The sequence below is a fragment of the Anticarsia gemmatalis genome, chromosome 13 (assembly GCF_050436995.1).
Source record: "Anticarsia gemmatalis isolate Benzon Research Colony breed Stoneville strain chromosome 13, ilAntGemm2 primary, whole genome shotgun sequence".
In the NCBI taxonomy this organism is placed as follows: Eukaryota; Metazoa; Arthropoda; class Insecta; order Lepidoptera; family Erebidae; genus Anticarsia; species Anticarsia gemmatalis.
In genome coordinates, this window is record NC_134757.1 from 746,583 (window position 1) to 765,973 (window position 19,391).

Here is a 19,391-nt window from a genome sequence, read left to right on the forward strand (position 1 = left end):
AGCTACCGAAAAATTTAATACCTGGAAAATAGATTCGGTACCAAAATGATGCATCTAGATAATAATAAGTACATGAATAAAAAGAGAAATAAATTCCTGAGTGCAAATTTCGAAAATTGTTTGATTTATTTGTAATTTTTTTAAATATATGTTCGTTAGCGCTTAAGGGTGGTTATTATAGATAGAAATTCTGAAAGAATTACTAAGAAATTACTGAAATCACAAGTCAATTTCCACGAGCAGAAATTAGTAGTAGTAAAAAAATTGTGTTGACTTTGCATTTCATAAAACGGATAGATAACATTCTGATTTCTATAGCTGCATGGTGGACTCTAAGCTTACTCCTTGAAAGAGAGGGACTAAAGCGAGAGCCTGCCAGCCCAGCAGTGGGACAGTATTGGAATCAGATCACCGTGTGTGAATTGTCAAATGACATTTATTTATGTTATGTATTTAATAATATAGGTAATCGTCTAGCCAAGTAATATAATAGGCGACTAGACGGTAATGATCGTCCGTTATGTTATTATTGTTCAAAAACAATGAACAATCGCCTCTAAATAACACACGTAACATGCTTTCTAAATAATGACGACATTTTTATTATTGTTTATTATTGATATTGTGATATTTCGTAATAGGCTTGTGATATAATATGTTACTACGATGATCTGAGCTATTACACTTGATACTATCGTTTAGAGTATATCGTGTTATAACCCAGGTAACTGGGTTGTAGAGGTCAGATAGGCAGTCGCTCCATGGTATGGTGCATCCGGTGAGACTGGAAGCCGACTCCAACATAGTTGAAAGAAAGACTAGGCAGATGATGATGTTGTCCGAATAGTGGACATGACTGTTATTTTCTATAACGAGTGGTGATGGTTTTTTGTTACGTATTGTTTTAGTATTGAATGTGACTGCATCTTAAAGCAATGTACCTATTTGATTCCTGGAATGGGCAGTGTCGTAAGGCCTGAAATTTTATTGAGTCCAGAAATAATGGTCAATATTAGGGAATGCAATCCCGACTCGAGATCGTCAACTCGAGATCCCTCGCGATCAGAAATATCAATCCCGCGGAATCCCGAGATTTTCGGGATCCCGTCTAGTTAGTAAAAATAATACAATTCGAACGGCTTGTTTAATGTAATATGTGTGTGATAGTGTGGTGAATGCAATAAATTATTATTTGAAAGAAAATAAAAGCCTTTATTTTTCAATATTACTAACAACGTAACATAATTAACAGGTGTAATAACATGAACATAATCAAAAAAGTAGGTGTAGCTCCAGGAGATCAAAATAAAAAGCAATCACATGGCATTTTGAAAGTAGCCTCTTAAAATACAAAGTGTATCAATAGTACGAGCTTCTAATCGGCATCTTAAGTCTATTGCAATGTAGCCAACTGCTGAAAATGCCCTCTCCGACAATCCCGAACGGGATCTCGTCATATTATGCTTCGGGATTGATCCCGAAAAAATACACGGGATCTCGGGAGATCGGGATCCCGCGATATCGGGATTGCATTCACTAGTCAATATTCGTACAGCATTTTAACAGGGTTTGTAGATGTTTACAAAGTGTGTTATATGTGGTTGATAAAAATAATATCTAACTTAAATCTTCGGAATGTAAATATTTATTTGCGACATCTAGTTGTGCAAAGTTTAACTAGTTTATTCTTCTATTCGACGCTAGATGGCACTACTTTACAAAACTTCTGTCCTTAATAAAAGCCAGTGAATTTGATCACAATTCTTTATTATTAAGTATTCTATTGATCCAGTCGATGTGCACGTGTAATGGGTACGCAATGAACACGTGCTCGTCAGTCTGCGCCACCGCTAACATCTTCAATTCACCATTCTGCTCCAATATAACTGGACCTCCTGAACTTAACTGTAAAATATAATGAGAGTTTGCTAATGCTAATGCTAAAAAAGGATAAATTAAAGCTTTGTTTTGCGTAAAATAGTTAATTAAATAAAATTCTTGGTGTTTAAGTAAAATAAAAGTTTTAATCAGCGCCTCTACTTAAATATTTAAGAAACAAACCACCAGCTGTTTCAGCAGCGTCGTTGTTTTGCTTACAACCTCTTTTTGGTAAAAAAAAAGTGTTCCTGTTATTAAGAATTACCTGCGTGATATTCGCTGCCTTGTCACTCAGCAAACATATGACGTCATTGTTGTTGTAACTATACATCGCTTGGCACTCCGCCGAGCTTAGGATCGACGCTGATATGGACTTGAGGCTCAACGTATCTAACCCTGATTCATTCTGAAATTAACAGAAACTTTAATAGTCATTCAATAGGAACGAGTGTTATATTAAGTGGGTAATACCTTTGGCATTAAGCCCCTCATTATACAGCTCTATATAAAAAGTATAACAGGGGTATTTTTCGTTGCAATGGCTTCACTATTTTACGAAAAATCTGACTGCTTTAGGTAGTCAATATAATTAAATATAACTTGCAACATAAATATCAGAGTAAAAGCTTGAAAATGGCGTTACATATTAATCTATGTTAACCCACATGAATATTTAAAGGAATCTACCTAATAGTATTTTAGATATCGACCATCTATATCTCCCGGCCTTCAATAACACAAGGTTGACACATAATCAAGTATCATTAATTAAAAATACAAAACACAATCATACCTTACTCAAAATCCATCCATAAATAACAACAGCGCCTTTCTTCACCTCATGATCCACTAGCGCCATCCCGGCACCTTCGAACACCGGCTCTATCCTCATCATGGCAAGATAAGGACCTATCTCCACGTGTATACTGCGCCTGTTCAGCGAGGAGTTGCCCACAAAGCCGTGGTGTTGGAGTACTGAGGTCACGTTGTGGGCTGAACCGTCTATTAGAGGGTCTACTGCGCCCGCTACTATTGTGTAGAGGGATTGGTGGTCTGATAAGTTTGTGCTGGAATAGATGTTGCTTTGAGATGAAATATAAAACTGTTGGTGGAATGTAGACGTGTTTTTAGATCTTGGTGAATAAAATGAACCTTCAATATAATCAATAATCTATGCTGTTCAGTGTTCTGTCATAACCAGGATACATATAAAGTCCAGTCTGAGATGCAGAACCTCTGTTTGCAAAATATTTTTTGAGTTTAGGCTGATGATATCAAATCTATAGAACAAGTAATATTAATCTTGATATTAACGGAGTTTAAAGGGTAGGTTCTATCGTACGTATATACGTATTGTATCATTTTTATGTTTTTGAGTCCCAAATATTAACGTCTCCTTGCGTCCTCTATAGTGTTAGCTATAATCTCATCTAGTTGTACTTACCTATTGGCATACAAATTACTCAATATATTGATGCAGTTAGCTGCAGTGAGCACCCATTGAGGCGCGATCAACGTTCCCGCGCAAGTTTGTGCAGTCACATTTGACAGAGTTTCAAATATGGCCACCAAAAATGGCGCGCTTTTCACTGACGTATCATTCTTCCGTTCAGTAATATTTGGTTTATTTTCATTAAAAGTACGACGAAAAACTTGACTCGAATCATCGGTTTGTAAATAGGTTGGTTTTTCAAAAAAATCGTCGACATTTGTATCAGGTAAAGTTGCTTCAAGCATAGCGTTGTATTCGTCATCTTGTGAATCGTTACCGGAGTCTTTCAAGAGCGAAGAAGGTTTTTCTTTAGAGTTAGATTTAAACGTAGGCACTATATCAACTTCTAGCTGTTTTCCAATCGCTCTCAGGATTTGATCTGATATGCCGATGTCACATTGTCGTAATACTGGCGTGTAACTACTGTAGTTATTCGGCGTGTTATTTATCACCGTTTCATTTAGAGAATTGTAGAAACCTGTTTACCAAAAAACCAAACAATTAAATTTGTCCGAAGTTTAAGATTCCATGATATAACTCAGATACATGCCTAGTATTCTTTTTATAATGCACTCGAAATTTTATTTAACTTTGAACAGAATATCAGTTTAATAGGGTTGCTCGATAAGTTAGAATTAAAAATACTTTTTAGAAGCAGCTTTTCTTACTGTAAAGGAGATACCAAACCGCCATCCTACTTTTAAAAGTCTTTCAACTGTAAGTACGTATAATTTTGTTGTTATCTCTGCATTGCCCTTTATAGTGATGTATGTGTATAAAGTTTTACAAAAACTTACTAATTCAATGTCAAATATAAAGTGGCGGTAGAACGGAGTTACTTTTGAATACAGGGATTGCTTTAAAATGGAAAGAAATGGGCGTGTTTAAGGTCAATTACACTATTTGAAAAGCTACAATTTTATTCATAGCGATATTTAGTATCAAAAACCCGAAAAACGAACTCGTCGCTAGCTATTTATGCGAGCTTATTTCTATAACCAAATCAACCCCAAATTTTCCAGAATTCTACGGTACAAAACAAAGTAAGCAGTTACTCACCCATTAATTGATCTAATAGGAACACGTAGACCACTACGTTCGACATCTGTGCCGATAATGTGCAGTGTTTGTTACACAATGTGCTATGTTTACATCACACACTAGAACTCGCTAACTGTAGTTTAACTTGAAAGTGTGTGTAGGTTGTGCATTTCAAGATTTTACAAATTAACCGTATTTTTTTATAGTGCAATGTTTAGCGAATTTTGTACGACGTAGACGTAGGCGCACGCACACGCAATTATTATTTCCTCGTACGCATTTGCGTACACGTGCGTGTACACAAATTTTATATCTACTGATCGAAGTTTCGTCCATATATTTCCGATTATATAAAATACTTATTATTCTGGGAAATCTTTATAAATCTGTAGCGGCTCGCTACATACAGCGACATCTACTGGGACCAGCGCGCAACCAACCACCAAGCGCAGTGTGACTGACGTCACAAGTCCTGAATCGCGCTATCGAAGTTTGCACTGCAACTGACTATATATACAAGTTCCCGACTACATCAGTCGGGCAGCCTAGGCCCACCAGGCATGATCACCTCGCCTGGTCGGAGGATCCTCCCTTTGGTTGGAGGAACATGATCACCTCGTTCCTCCACAGTGGTGACCCCGACGTGATTGGAAGCAGCCTTCACGAAGATCAGACCAGCAGCAGCAAAACCTTCGCACCCTCATCACTCCTCATCCCTACAGCAGCAGTCGTACAACTCCAGCCAGCATCTTCGGCCACACCAGGGCACTCCACGAACATGTCGCTCACGCACATGACTGGCATACCCTACGGCCTCAGCGGCATCCAACCTGGGCATCATCGTCACGCTACTCTGACGCACCCAGGGCACCGCAACGCTTCGTCTCAACTCACCGCAGACAACGAGCACCTCGCCCCGACTCACTGGGGACACTTCACCGCACACCGCACACCGCACACCGCACACCGCACACCGCACACCGCACACCGCACCTCTCCGACTCACTGGGACTAGCGGCATACAGTTCCGACTCACTGGAACTCATCAATGCATGGCACTGGAGAGACTGCCTGACATGAAGAGAAGATCGACCTACGGTCTGAGGGGGAGTGATGTAGCGGCTCGCTACATACAGCGACATCTACTGGGACCAGCGCGCAACCAACCACCAAGCGCAGTGTGACTGACGTCACAAGTCCTGAATCGCGCTATCGAAGTTTGCACTGCAACTGACTATATATACAAGTTCCCGACTACATCAGTCGGGCAGCCTAGGCCCACCAGGCATGATCACCTCGCCTGGTCGGAGGATCCTCCCTTTGGTTGGAGGAACATGATCACCTCGTTCCTCCACAAATCAATTAAGTTACAGATAAAAGCTGAGTAGTGTAGGTATGTCAGAATTATCAAATCAGAATACGTGTTTGTATACAAAATATTTGTTTGTGTGTAAAAAAAACATCGAGTTTACAATAATTCAAAATATTTAATTTGATTCATTTGTTCAGACATTCACAACCTTTACACACAAGCATTTATTACAATATTGCGATATCTTATACAAATAAATACAGCGTATTGTAAGTACCCATATTTTATATTAGAATCTTTTACATCCAACTGTCTTGGTGTTGCAATGTCTAAAAATCATTCTGGTTTAAAACAAAAAATATATATCTTTTCACAGCCAATGCTTGATATTCGCGAGGATTCCATTTAAATTTAAGACCCAATATGTAAATTTTGATTATCCACAATGTCTTTCTTATATTTTAGACAAAATATGGGCAATGGGCACGAAATCGAATCCTCGGATATATCAGCCGGTGCTAGTGAAAGAAACTAAACAAAAACAGTTTTGCAGATTCTAGAACTGGGTAAATAAAGATTTTTTTTATTAATTTCAAAGCCGCAATATCTAAGCTAAGCTAAAGAAGACCATCGACCACAAGAGAAAGTTGTTGACCATAGTCAATTTTAAATAGTTTTCGTTGTTCTTAGTTAACACATGTCATGTCATTATCTTGCAGATGATTCTATGTCCCGCATGTTCCCATTTAATGCTATGGCCTTAATAGCAAGGTGAAAATTTAAACATCACTCAATTTTAAGCAGCACACAGTATTTCTGTCCTAAAATATAGTTCAATATGATAGAGGCAATGTGATATTTAAAGCTTTACTTAAAGTTGAGACATGTTTAGTGTTGAAACATCAATAACTAATCTTTTGTGGTCGATTAAAACATTAGATATTATTAATTTAAATGCATTGTATAACAAGAAATGCTTACCTATATTTACAATAATTTCCTCTATTATAATAGAAATTGTAAAATTTGTAAATATTTATATTTTACAACGTTTTTTAGTAATCAATCACTGTCCCACTCTTGGGCACATTATTACAACAGTCGATTAATTGTCCAGCAAGAAGTTAACAAATTGTAATAATTATAAAAATCTACTATAGTTCAGTTGTCTTAGATTGGCCAAAAAATCCTTAATAATGATTGCCCAAAGAATGTTAAAAGAGGTTACTTACAATCTTTCGTGCCGCAGACCGTGTAACCGGGCTAAGATATTGATGGAATAGAGAGTGTATCTGTGTATTGTGCACACAATATACCACTACAAAAATGCAAATTTTGGCTCGTTTTTAAACAGGCCACTATGATCTAACATTAGCCAGGACAATATTATATTAAATTTTATCCAATGAATATCTAAATAACTAAACTATAGTAGGTCTTTACTAATGGTAACTAAATGCATGTATGACAAGTGTTTTTAAAAATATTTTTATTTATATTGTAACAAAAACCACCATTTTGTTATAAGGCGATAATGTGAATGTACTTTTATACTTTTTATTTTATTGCTATTTTTTATTTAGAATAATTTGTTCATTATTTAAAGAACTATTTTACAAAAACTGTTTAGTAATCTATAAAAGTTATAACTAGCATTTTCTAGAGAAAACAGTTCTACACTGAACTCAAGATAGAACTATGTCGTTAGTAAAATCTTTAACTGACATCTCAATGCTCTATTTAAGGTCATTTCTAAAAGTATTTGCGACGCTTATTGTTAGTTTCTTCACTGGTTGTTAAAGCAACAATGGGTTAAACACCCGTTGGAGCAGACATCTAAATGATGGGTGCCCAATTTGTTAAAAGTAATTAAGTTACACTCTGTATAATACTACTTAACAAAAATCTATGAATGCATGAGAGTGTTAAATAACTTTAAACAGTATTATCTATCTATCTATACAAATTATGAGGAAAAATTATAAAATAGCATCTGTTCTTCTGCATTTTTAAATTACGATACCTTTTTACATCAGTAGTCGTTTTAAAACGCTATCGTAACCTTGCTATAATATTTTTTGTTATACAAATTACAATATTTGTATAACAAAAATATTATAGCAAGGTTACGATAGTTTACGACACGTTATATTTTTGTCTTGTAAAAAACATGCTGACTTACATATTACATTATGTATATCTGAATCCGACTAGATGTTGATAAAAAACTTCTTTGTTGCAATCTGTAAACATAAAACAAATATGTAATGATTTAAATATTAATATATATAATAACAGTAGTCGTCGCCATTATTGAAATTGGTCTTATACATATCATCGCATCGCATATCGCTGCACTTATGGTTTGCAGTTTCATGTCGACTACAGTCTGTTTAAAAGTATATTCAAAGTACATCGATATCATAGCTTAAATTAGACACATGACTGAGAATGTAAATCTCCAAAAAGTACTCGCAAAACAAGAGCTTTTCCTTGTACAAGAAAAGTTTTTTCTATAACACAAAATCGCTAACAGGACCTAAACGCGATAAGAATTTTAAGGTTTACACTTCTTTGACGAAAAACGAAACCGCGATAAATTAAAACTTTGGTCTTTTCTAAGATAAAAACATTAACCTTAAACAAAAGCCTTAAAAGAAAATTATTATTAGCACATACCTTCAATAACTCCAATGGTCCTCTTTAACCTTCTGTGCGTTATTCTGTGCAGTGTATCCTGGTATGAAGGGCAGACCGGTGGGCACCTTGTCCTGGTAGGCGACGTACTCCGGCCCAAAGAACGTGAGCAGTGTCAGCTCCTCGGCGTACACGCGTTCACGGAAGAACGCCCACGAGGCTAGCGTGTAGATGATTATGCATACTGGGTTTAGAAGAGTGAGCTGGAAAAAAATATTAGTTATGGTTCAGGAATATTCAGTCTTATTATACTTTATTCCTTGAATTTAGAAAGGGATGATACAGATGATACCTTATGACGTTGTATAAAAGTATAAATGCGAAAATTTGTGAGGATTTGTTTTTGTTTTACATAAAAACTACATAATGGAAAATATTTATGGACTTAAGCATGGATATAGTTCACGACTAAGTCAAACACATGTTACTTTTCCCAAATATCACTGAGGCGATGAAAGTTTAAACTAATGGAACCGTGTGGGTCAGCTAGTATTACGACTATTACGTGAGACATATTAAAATATATATAGTTATTGTACCTGTGTGCCAATAGACCAGTAGAACCAGCCGACATAGCTGGGGTGTCGACAGAGAGAGTACACGCCATGCGTCACCAGCCTATGATCTGGTCGCTTTACAAACTGCACCTGTGGCAAATTATGGGTTCTCATTATACAGTGAAGAAATAATTCATAACAAAAGGTAGAATTGTAGACTAATTCATACCGGCAGCTGCATGTCGACATGTCTATGTTTCAATAGGTGTTTTTACACACACAATACGGCGCGGACAGATGGACGCGGCGCGCGCTCTTTTCTTTGGTGTTTCACGCGCGAAAGAGCGTGTGTGTAAAGACACCTAATGTCGAAGAGCATGACGACATAGAACGATGGAATATGCTGCTCTGTATGACTACAGTCTAAACAATACGCGAGTTCAAATTGTCGTGGCAAGTGCAGACACTTCACACTGCCGTCTGTAGTCTAAAGTTTACAGTTGTTTGAAAAATTTGTAATAGTTTTAGCCATTGAGGGTGTGGTGAGAGTAAATTAAAATTTAAATTATGTGACTGCTTAAAAATATATCTTACAGTATGATTGAAGTTGGTCCTGGCTGTGAACATAGCAGATTTTCTGAGCATCTCTCCTGTGATACATGTTATAACACCTATTGCTGACACCCAGAAGAAACTCTTCATATCTGTAACAAATAATGTCATTTACAGTGGCACAAAAATAAAAAGACAGATTTTGCATTGGTTTAGTAATTTGCCCAGCAGTGGGACAGTCATTGGTTAAAAATTGGTGACTTGAACAAGGTGGCCACCTAATGCATGTACTAGATAATATAATTTAGCTTAAATAATCTTGTGGTAATATGTTTAAATAGTACTATAATATATTATACAGAGGGAATTAGTACCTATTGTATGTCAAATTACCTACAAAGCTATGTGCCCTTCTGGCCCAATGCTAAACATCAACAAGCAACCAGGAAGGGAAAGTAATAGCATTATAATTATTCTATGTATAGCAGGTGATATAATAGATATCAAAGCCTTGGTTTGACTGCATAATCAAGGCAAAGAAGCCCTACACAAATAGTAGGTTGAATAAATAATGTAACAAAAGTACCGATTTTAGTTTACTCCATATTATTATGTACTAGCTGACAGCCTAACAGCCAATTTTTAATAAATAATAATAAATCACTTTTTCTCTTTTTTCTTTTATCTTCTGGTATGCTGAAGCACTGATCAGTGCCAACCCCATTATATGCGAAACATACTCGTGAGATCCCAGTGGTCTGCAGACCACAGGTTAAGCTTTTGTTTAAGAAAAAAATACTCACTGGGGAAGAAATAGTACTCCACAGCCCATTCAATCCAGCTAGCGACCGCAGCAAGCCCGTACTGAACACTATGGTTCAGTATAAATGAGTCTATCGTCAGAGTCCTGGGGTTGGTCAGTGCTACAGACAGGAACTCCGAGAAATGGAACATGGATAATATCATGGTGTAGAGACCAAAGACTCTCCAGCCATTGTCAAATGTGGTGAGGTACAAGCCCAGGGAGAATGCTGCTCCGAGGAATGCTGATCGGATTGACACCTGAAATTAAAGATATATATACTTCAAGGTTTGTTTACTCAAGGTTGTTTAAGTAATTTTATAGTATGGTGGTTTATTTATTAGGAACGTTAATATAGGTACATCAATTAGTATTTTTAAAGAATGTTAATATACATCCACGCAAAAAACATCTTTTATATGTTAACACATAAAAACACATTGCTAACATTATTCCTCACATCATTTAGATGATTTTATTAAAATCATCATGACTCATCTTAACCCAGATGTTATTTAGAAGCCCAATTACTCACACAGTGATTACTGTGCTCAATTAATTACTAAAATGCATACCATTGTAAGCAAAGATTCAGTTTTCAATTACAAAATTATTTTAGCTAATCTAATAAGAAAATCTTACCTCGTAAATGAAACCCGTGTAGCAGTATCTCAAAATGAAGTTAAATAGACAAAAATACAACGCCGGGCCCCAATATGTTAACGCCCATAGCTCCGAAGAGAACCCAAGAACACTTCCCGAGAAGAACGATATCGTAAATATTAATGCAGACACTGTAAAACATATTATCGCCTGTTTTCCGCCGGGACAAATATTTTTCCACCTTAACAGATCCATTTTGCGGAGTGTAACCTGAAAACTGGTGTTATATGAACGGTTATTGCTTGCCCTCGTTAATTTTAAACCATATCCCGGTATTTTTTGCAAGCAATCATTGAAAAGTTGCGAATTTTCCTCAACATTAACATGAAAATAACATTTTCCGCAAGTCCTCTGAGATTTATGTCACTTGATTGTCATTTGGACATTGACAGCAATTAATATTACAATCCGTTCTACGTCAGATAGTAAGGTCGAACATTTATTAGATTACATGTGTGACATGTATGATGTATGAACAATTTACAAATTGAGAACAAAAGTTTTCTTTGCTAATTATTATAAATTGTTAATGGACCTGTATTATAACACTCGGCAAGTATCTGAACATATTTTAATCTTATAATCCATTTAATCATTGTAGCCATGGCAACACGAAGTTTGTTTGACAACTTAAAATTCATCCGTTTTCTGTGAACATTTCGATGTTTGTTGTGCTAAAGCAGCATTGTAATTGGTTACTTAGACATAAACTTTACTTTTATCAAGACGTGATTGGTTATCAACAGTCAAGTATAACTTAACCTGATTCATGTAATTGAAAACCTCCTCAATTGTATTTAAAATTCTTGCTACTGAAGTACTGATATTTCCACCAATATTCGTAAATATATTTCGAAAACAAATAACAGTCCACAATTTATCTTCTTTCGGATAACTACAAATGAGAAAGTAAACTATAGCTAGTGATCGCTCCGGGGCCGGTTAAAATACTTATTAACTGACGTAATCGTCCGTGACAACATCTGTTATATTACGATGCTGTCGGCGTCTAATGAAATTAAATTTCCCCCGACATAAGGTTCAAAATCTGTGATTTATTGCTTTTGATGGACTGAAAAGTGCTGTGAAACTTCCTATGGCGTTGTTAGTGGTCGGATATTGATGAGTTAGCCGTTTAGTAGGGTGGTGACGGGAGCCGCGGGCACTCGGGCGCGGGTTGTAAAATGAACGATCCGTGGGATGTAAAGTCTGTGCGACAGTCTGGCCAATATGTATCCTGCATGAAAATTAATGGCGTACCGCTCTTGCCGCCTGTTGTAAGTATTTATTACATAAATCCTGTAAATTGTGTATTGTCTCTTTGTTCTAGACTACCGAGCTTGTATTTGTAAGCAAAACACGTTCTTGATGGAATCCTATTAGTTCTAAGTGCAGGCTTTTACTTGACCACACAGATATGGATAGATTTCTACTTTCTTTAGTCTAGTTTGTAAATATAGGATTCTAGTACTTGCTCCATAGTAGTGGATAAAATGATAGATACCTACATAGTTATAATAATATGTAATTCATATAGTAACATGTATCACAGGACAAACAACAACAACTGTTTCTGGTTGTAAACAGTGAATTATTGTTTTCATTTTATTTGCAGACCATTATTCAAGCATTAAAAAAAATGAGCGCCAACTAATAATGATTCAAGCTTTTATCAGAATAATATTTCTAATAATAAAAAATGTATTGTTAAAGGTATATTCAGTGACACTTGTTTGTTTTATTTGGTGCTTTTTTTTCTTTATTTATTTTTCTTCCATTGCAGTTATCAAAAGAATGTCGGAAGGAGATGCAATATTACAAATTACTTGCCAAAGAGGTAGAAAAACGTATATCACTCCTTGAGCCGTATGTATTTGATAGTGGTACAGATTCAGAGGACACTATAGATGCTCCAGAATTGCCAGAGTGTGAACAAAATTATGAAGTACATAAAGAAGAAATACAGGCCATTGCTTCTCCAAAATTTGTAGAAGATGAAAATCAAAATCAACTAACACAATTTGGTTCACCCGTATCCACCTCTGCAAAGTTTTACTTTGATAATCTTAATTGTAATAATACTGTCAAAAATATCCATGATTCTCCACAAAAGCTGTCAGCTCCACTGAAAGACTTACCTGAAAGGGATTACAATTGTGTAAAAAGAATAACACAGAAAGTGATAACAGAAAAAGAAGTGATTACTAAAGTGGAAACTAAAAGATATATTAAGAAAAACACTGATCAAAATTTCAGTTCACAAACAGACCCATTCTCTGAGTTAGGTTTGGATGGTCCAGCTTCTCTAAGTTCAAAGAGTTTTACTGGATCACTGAACGACTTGCACAGTGGAAGTGTAACTGACTGTCAGATTGAAGGTGGAAAGATGATAAGACAAAGGTCCTACACATTGTTGAAGCCGGGCCCACAGCTTCTCGCACATCTTGAGATCCACGCACAGAATAATGGCATTGAAGTTACCTCTATTTCTATGAGCGAATCGCTATCGAACTTAAGCTCTCCGAACAAGAAACGCAGAAGTTGGGATTTAGAAACTGCCAAAGAGAAATGGTCTAATATGGCGCTGGAACTACAACAGAAAAATATGAATGTTATTGGTAAAAAAAGTATTGCAAAAAGTGGTTCGAAAGCAGCACCTAAAAAGACGTCCACCTTGCGGGCCAAATCGGTGGTCCCGACTCCGATCAAACGCAATAATGGAAATTCTAGAGCAACGCCTAAGTCCGAACCTGTGTCGAAACGAAGAGCGGCAAGCCCTGTCAGGACTAATCATACTGTACCGCCTAGTAATAGCAGTAACAGAGCAGTGGAAACTGAACCGTTACCTCATAAAAGTAAAGATATAATGGCACTCCCTACAAAACCTACGCCGATATCAGACTCCGAGGATCCAGCGACGAGAGTAAGAGATCTTTATGAGAAAGTACAGAAACAACAGTTAGTACAAATGGCGAGTTTGGTGGAGAAGCAGAAACGGGAACAGATACTTCTGCAGCAGGTCTTTGAAGAGCAGAACTCTTTGCTTTTCAAACAATTAAAGACTATTTGCCCGAAGTCTCCTATCGAAGCTAAAGAAGCGTGGGGAGATAAGCACTGCGACGGTGATCGAGGGCCTGTCAGCTTGAGCCAGTTAATAAACTTCAAATCACCTGAACAAAGTCTCTCCAGCCCTGTGACTTCCACACTTACCGATACGAACAACTATATAAACCACTGCGACAATGTTCTGAAGAAAAGCAGGGATATAACTGGCAGTATAAAAAAGCAGCAGCCAAAGTCTCGCAGTCAGAATGGTACGAAAATACAGTCGCCTCGGACGCAGCCTGAGGGAAACAGGACTCGCACCCACTCACCTAGTGCGAGGAACACGGCGACGTCGCGCAAATTGAACTACGACACCTCGGCGTCTACCGATCGAGATTATGAGCCGGTGTTGACCGACCGAACGAACGATACCTTAGCCGATTTGAACGTGACATTTCCTTCAGATCATAGCGACGAAGGTTCTATAACACAGTATGATCAGATGATGCATCATCCAGTTGGTAGAGATACGAATAGCCACGGCATGTCGTCTCATACCAACTCTACGATACACTCGAGGTCTCGGGACAGTGCTATCAAGAGCATGGAGCGCACTATACAGAAGTCTATTACATCTTCAAGACCTGTAAAGGGCGCAGTTCATAGAAACCCACCGAAACCGGAGGAGGTAAGACTTTCTTTCCCAATTTAAAAGTTAGAGATTACATTCTAGTCAATAGTTTATTGTTCCGCGAACTGTAGTTTTAAAATCATAGATATAAATAAGTTTTAAAACACTTGTGTATGTATGTTTGTCATGTTGTGTGTTTTTGTTACACATAGATTTTCATAAAATTAGTATTATTAATTTTAAATTGAATATCAGATTTTTTTTAGTTTATTAGATCACACTGTGACGTCTTTGCAAATTGTCTGTGTTGTTTTTATAAGTCTTTCTTCTATGCTTCCCTACCTTTTCCTGTGCCCTTTGCGATATTATTCCAGTGTTTCCGTATTTGTCCTTGCCAGCTACTGTCGTTCATTGATTTTATGACACAATTGTTTATTTGGATGATGTCACCGGCTCAAATGCCGCGCTCTATTTGACGCATCATTCTAAAGTTATTAATCTTTGTTAACTGAATAGTTAGGTTATATACAAGTTGTATTAATATTTCTTATACACTTCAAACGTAATCTTTATGTATTCGAAGAATCGAAAATAAAAAGGTTCCCAAAATTCTCTCCTTCTTTAGAAATGCTTCTAGTATTCTACAAGACATTCGGAATCCCTTTCTCCCCGTTCCCAGTAACCAATGATTACTGTCCTTTCCCAAATCCCTTCAGTCCTTCTTGCATACGCAAAAACGGTCCCAAAAACAATTTTATGTACTTTCGTAGCGTGCAGCCGCGACAAAGATCGTAGCCCACGTGAAAGGGTACTTGGTTCGTCGCCTGATGCGCACTGAACGAGTCCAGGGCATCGTTCAGACGATCAAGGATGCTCTGCTCTGCGCCCTGCAGCTCCACCAAGACCGGGAGGGCATCAGAGGGGCTGATGTAGACCTTCACAGGCGGCTGATTCAACAGGTACGCTTGTGTGAAGGGTGCACCGGTATGGGTTGATGTGATTAGATTATAGCTTTAGTTTATACTGATTCTGTAGTCGTTTTATATTTATTGTTGATGTTTTGTTTATATCATATTTACCTACGCTAAAGAATTGATGTATGATTTTCCAACGCGAGTCTAGAAGTTTTGACTTAATTCTAAGCCAACTTTTTTGGTAAAAATCGCTATAAAAGATTTATTTCTCTGTACATTATGTAAATACGATTTCTTTTGTTTTATCGCCTCCCTATTTTGTATTTTAATTATTCTATTAGGCAACATTTTGACAGATCCTTTTCATGAACAAGAATAACCAAAGATAAATGTATTTTAAAACCTAATTTCAAAGACTACACCTATTTTACCCATTCAAAACACGTTTATATTTCATATCTACATAATATTTGACATTCCAGATCACCGCAGCGTGTTATTCTCTTCACGACACATTCGTGGCGAGCTCCCCGGCAGAGCGGTGCGCAATGATCGCCGCGGACAGAGGTAGGAGGCGATCGCTAGCTGCCAGACAACCTAGCAACTCGTTTAGGCAGACGTGAGTATGAAGTAGGCGGTGCTTGTAAATTGTCCAAATTATCTCTCTCTACTGTGGTGAAGGTTCTAATAATAAATTTGTATTGAAGAATAAAATTTGGTTTTGGATGCAAAATATATAGCAACACTATTGTTCGGGAACGATATTTTTCGGTAAAATTTGTGTGGCCTTATGTTTCGAGTGAACAAAAATGAAAATCTACGATGATAATAAGGCATTAGAGGATAAATTAATAACTGGCAACTCTATTATTAATTTATTAGCTTTATTTCGAATATTTAACAACTTCACCATAATAAAGCTGATAAAATCCACAAAAATGTTCTACAGAGATTTGGTAACGTTTTCTACAACAATAAAAACTAAAACAGGGACATAATGTCACAAAGCCACAGCGGATGTTTTCCCGCGCGCGCCAAACGACAGCCGCCATCGCTGATGACGCAGTCCAACTATGGTAACACTGCACATAATGTTGCCAGCTTCATGTTATTCATTTGCCGAAAAGCATGTGCTTTTTGTCGCAATGTTGCCAAGTTATTGTCTCGGTCCTATTTTTAACATTCCTATGTCTATGTTTTTAATGATTTTAGTATTTTTGTTCTTATACTAACATTTTATTATTTCTCATTGTTGTCGCATGTCTGTTCAAATATAATATTTTGGTTTGAATCCTCTGAGCTTAATTTCATGTGATGTTTCGTTTAGTGATCATAAATAGTATTAAGGATACTCTATTGTTCTACTTTAAGCCCTTGGATTATAAAAGTGAGTATGCGTTTTATTGAAATGACGATTAAAACCCTAGTTACTGAAACATGTTTAGTCAATAAATAAGACAGAATTCAGTTTCATACACTCTGCTGTCTGCCTCTGCAGCGCAGGAGGCAGTGGAGCTGTCGACTGCTGAATGAATATAAGGGTTCGATTCCCTGGCCGGGCAAAATAGTAGGTCTGGGAAAAAGTCTTTTCGCATTATTTCTAATATTTATATTCGAATATTTCACATTAGTAGCCCGGAGTTTGGTAACGTGCCCTACAAGTGGCAAGAGGCTCGCTATTTACAAAGGACCGACACTGTTAATGGCGATACATGTACAGATTTCAAACACCTGTGCCAACACTTTCGAGCATAAATTGACTCACAACTCACACAAGTATTCGTAATACATAAATTCCTATAAATTCAACATTTGATTTGACTGTAACAAAACAAAAGCTAATTGAAAGCACTTCAATGTTGACAGAGACGTTTAGCGGTGACAAGAGCTCCCCGGTGAGCCGGCGCTACATGGCGAGCCCGCGGCGCCGCCCCTGGCGCTGACCCTCGCCCACGCCGCCCGCTTGCTTCCCGCGCTTCTTCGCCCACTGCTGGGCAACGCGACACGACTATGGACTCTAACTCGCTCCATAGCCAAAAAGCTTTCTGCGTTTTGCCCACTGTTGGGCATAGCGGGGTGACGTCAATGAATATTACCATAACATTAGAATATTTTTGCCCACTTCTGGGCTATCTCATGTGCTTCAAATTGTTACATAAAACTGCCTATTTGATTGACTTTTGTAATAGATTGCCGACATTTCGTTACATTGATTATGATGCATAATATTTTTAATAAATTATAAAAATTGTAAACGATTATAAATATGAAACTTAGTTCGTTGGTTTAAATATACAGTTTGGAAAATGTTAATTTTGTACTCGAATAATGCAATTTTATTGGTATCTCTTATAAAACGCTCTCTTGAAATTTTAGGATTAATGTTTAGAGTAAAAAGCCGGTTGTATTGAAATAAGTTACATTTTTATGCAAATTGAAAAGACGCCGTAGCGAACAAAGTTCAAAATATAATTTAGAATTGTAAACAAAATTATTTATTTTAATATTTAAGTGATAAATTGTGGTTGTAATTTTCCAAAGCTTCCGAAGTGCCTAGTGTGCATGCACCTTTAGGTTAAGACTACACTAAAATGTTGCTATCATTAAAATTGAGATGTATTGCCAGTTTTAATAAATTCTTAGTCTTGTAAGAACTTTGAATACAATATTAATATATTTAGTGACCTGTTTTACGAATATAAACATCATTAAACTTTAATAAAACTACATGTCAGTGTGAAATAAAATAATAATAAATTTTCATAATTAAGTTGTTCATTATTAAGATTTTACTTTTGAAACCAATTTTTTTATAAAAACAGTTCACTAAATACTAAGTACTACTGGGAAGCAGCTTATTTTTAAATACACACTAAAAAGTAAAATAATAGTTCTAAATAAAATCTGTATTCTTCGTACCATTTCAATGAAATATTTTGATAGGCATTTTGTAGTGTTATTTTTTATTAATAATATTTACAAAAGCCTAGATTATTCGTATATAGTCTTTATTTTCTAGAAATATCATAATGGAAAACCCCCAGTCAAAATCTGAATTTAATATAATACGGCCGATAGCAAACGAAAGGTCTAATAAATATTAATTTCAGCCATTTCTTCTAGTTTAAAGACTTATTTAATATTATTAATTACAATTCTTCACGATATTCTTCCTCTAGTCACTTTCACAAATAATTATATTATTTTCTTCATGTTATTTAATTTGTATCATTACCAAACTACATTTATAAAAGCATGTACTCATTACTGTAGAAACAAATGGCAATACAATTTATAGGACTCTGTATTTTCGGTAACCACAAATATTTACGTTAATTAGTGAGATTACTGTATTTTCAGCATTTTATACCTACGCAATAAATATAATTATCAATATTTCTGTAGTTTTATTTATAAGCATTTTATTTACCAGTTCACATTATATTTACGTTGTTCTTGTTTATCTCGTAAGGTGAGAGGACATTTCACACACAACACACAATTTCGGTACAGCATCAACAAATGGAAAAGGTCAACAAGGCTTCCTTATTCTTGATATGTCAAAAGCTTTCTAGGTTCTGTGCCACTGTTAATTAATAAATAAAACAATAATGTGCTCAATTTTTATTTTATTTCTTTCCATATACAGACCCATCTGATTTCAACGTTTAAAAATATCCAATAAATTTTGTGTAAAAACTATTGTGGTATCACGAGACAAATAAAAAAGAATAAATGCTAGCGCGTTTGATGAGACGTGAGCAAACAATATTAACTACTATAAATATATGAATCAATAGAGGAAAGCGTGTTCCGAAGCACAAAATAATACGTCACACATAGTGTCTGTACACCGGGAGCGGTCCG

General features: G+C 36.3%; 3 protein-coding genes across 8 annotated transcripts; 1 reads left to right on the top strand and 2 right to left on the bottom strand.

The window, feature by feature from the left end:
* Positions 1 to 1,717: 1,717 nt before the first annotated feature.
* On the bottom strand, positions 1,718 to 4,572 carry LOC142977836 (uncharacterized). Its single transcript, XM_076121934.1, has 5 exons — positions 4,430 to 4,572; positions 3,323 to 3,848; positions 2,672 to 2,945; positions 2,144 to 2,284; positions 1,718 to 1,905 (listed from the first exon to the last, which is right to left on the bottom strand). The coding sequence occupies exons 1-5, from the start codon at positions 4,473 to 4,475 to the stop codon at positions 1,756 to 1,758; spliced, it is 1,137 nt and encodes a 378-aa protein (XP_075978049.1). The 5' UTR covers positions 4,476 to 4,572; the 3' UTR covers positions 1,718 to 1,755.
* A 1,306-nt stretch (positions 4,573 to 5,878) lies between these two features.
* Positions 5,879 to 11,310, bottom strand: Icmt (isoprenylcysteine carboxylmethyltransferase ste14). The gene is made up of 6 exons (XM_076121935.1): positions 10,914 to 11,310; positions 10,273 to 10,531; positions 9,512 to 9,621; positions 8,960 to 9,067; positions 8,403 to 8,623; positions 5,879 to 7,966 (listed from the first exon to the last, which is right to left on the bottom strand). The coding sequence occupies exons 1-5, from the start codon at positions 11,127 to 11,129 to the stop codon at positions 8,405 to 8,407; spliced, it is 912 nt and encodes a 303-aa protein (XP_075978050.1). The 5' UTR covers positions 11,130 to 11,310; the 3' UTR covers positions 5,879 to 7,966; positions 8,403 to 8,404.
* Positions 11,311 to 11,702: 392 nt separating this feature from the next.
* Cp110 (Centriolar coiled coil protein 110kDa) lies at positions 11,703 to 18,920 on the top strand. 6 transcript variants are annotated; one of them, XM_076121686.1, is made up of 6 exons: positions 11,704 to 12,211; positions 12,718 to 14,667; positions 15,381 to 15,569; positions 16,007 to 16,143; positions 16,515 to 16,600; positions 17,391 to 18,920. In XM_076121686.1, exons 1-6 carry the CDS (start codon positions 12,119 to 12,121, stop codon positions 17,465 to 17,467), a joined length of 2,532 nt encoding a protein of 843 aa, XP_075977801.1. In that variant the 5' UTR covers positions 11,704 to 12,118; the 3' UTR covers positions 17,468 to 18,920. The 6 variants fall into 6 exon arrangements, with proteins under 6 accessions (XP_075977805.1, XP_075977806.1, XP_075977801.1 ...); XM_076121688.1 differs by lacking the exon at positions 16,515 to 16,600 and adding an exon at positions 16,852 to 16,911; XM_076121690.1 differs by lacking the exon at positions 15,381 to 15,569 and having other exon boundaries at positions 11,703 to 12,211.
* Positions 18,921 to 19,391: the final 471 nt, after the last annotated feature.

What these genes read in the sequence shown, in the direction of transcription:
- LOC142977836 (XM_076121934.1), bottom strand. Translation starts at nt 4,475, where the DNA reads ATGTCGAACGTAGTGGTCTACGTGTTCCTATTAGATCAATTAATGG. An exon ending in CCTATTAGATCAATTAATGG is followed by an intron (nt 3,849 to 4,429) that starts GTGAGTAACTGC and finishes TTTGGTAAACAG; the next exon opens with GTTTCTACAATTCTCTAAAT. An exon ending in AGGCAGCGAATATCACGCAG is followed by an intron (nt 1,906 to 2,143) that starts GTAATTCTTAAT and finishes TATATTTTACAG; the next exon opens with TTAAGTTCAGGAGGTCCAGT.
- Icmt (XM_076121935.1), bottom strand. Translation starts at nt 11,129, where the DNA reads ATGGATCTGTTAAGGTGGAAAAATATTTGTCCCGGCGGAAAACAGGCG. An exon ending in GGACCAACTTCAATCATACT is followed by an intron (nt 9,068 to 9,511) that starts GTAAGATATATT and finishes AATTTGCCACAG; the next exon opens with GTGCAGTTTGTAAAGCGACC. An exon ending in ACTGGTCTATTGGCACACAG is followed by an intron (nt 8,624 to 8,959) that starts GTACAATAACTA and finishes ATTTTTTTCCAG; the next exon opens with CTCACTCTTCTAAACCCAGT.
- Cp110 (XM_076121686.1), top strand. Translation starts at nt 12,119, where the DNA reads ATGAACGATCCGTGGGATGTAAAGTCTGTGCGACAGTCTGGCCAATAT. An exon ending in ACAGGCGGCTGATTCAACAG is followed by an intron (nt 15,570 to 16,006) that starts GTACGCTTGTGT and finishes TTGACATTCCAG; the next exon opens with ATCACCGCAGCGTGTTATTC. An exon ending in GATGACGCAGTCCAACTATG is followed by an intron (nt 16,601 to 17,390) that starts GTAACACTGCAC and finishes CAATGTTGACAG; the next exon opens with AGACGTTTAGCGGTGACAAG.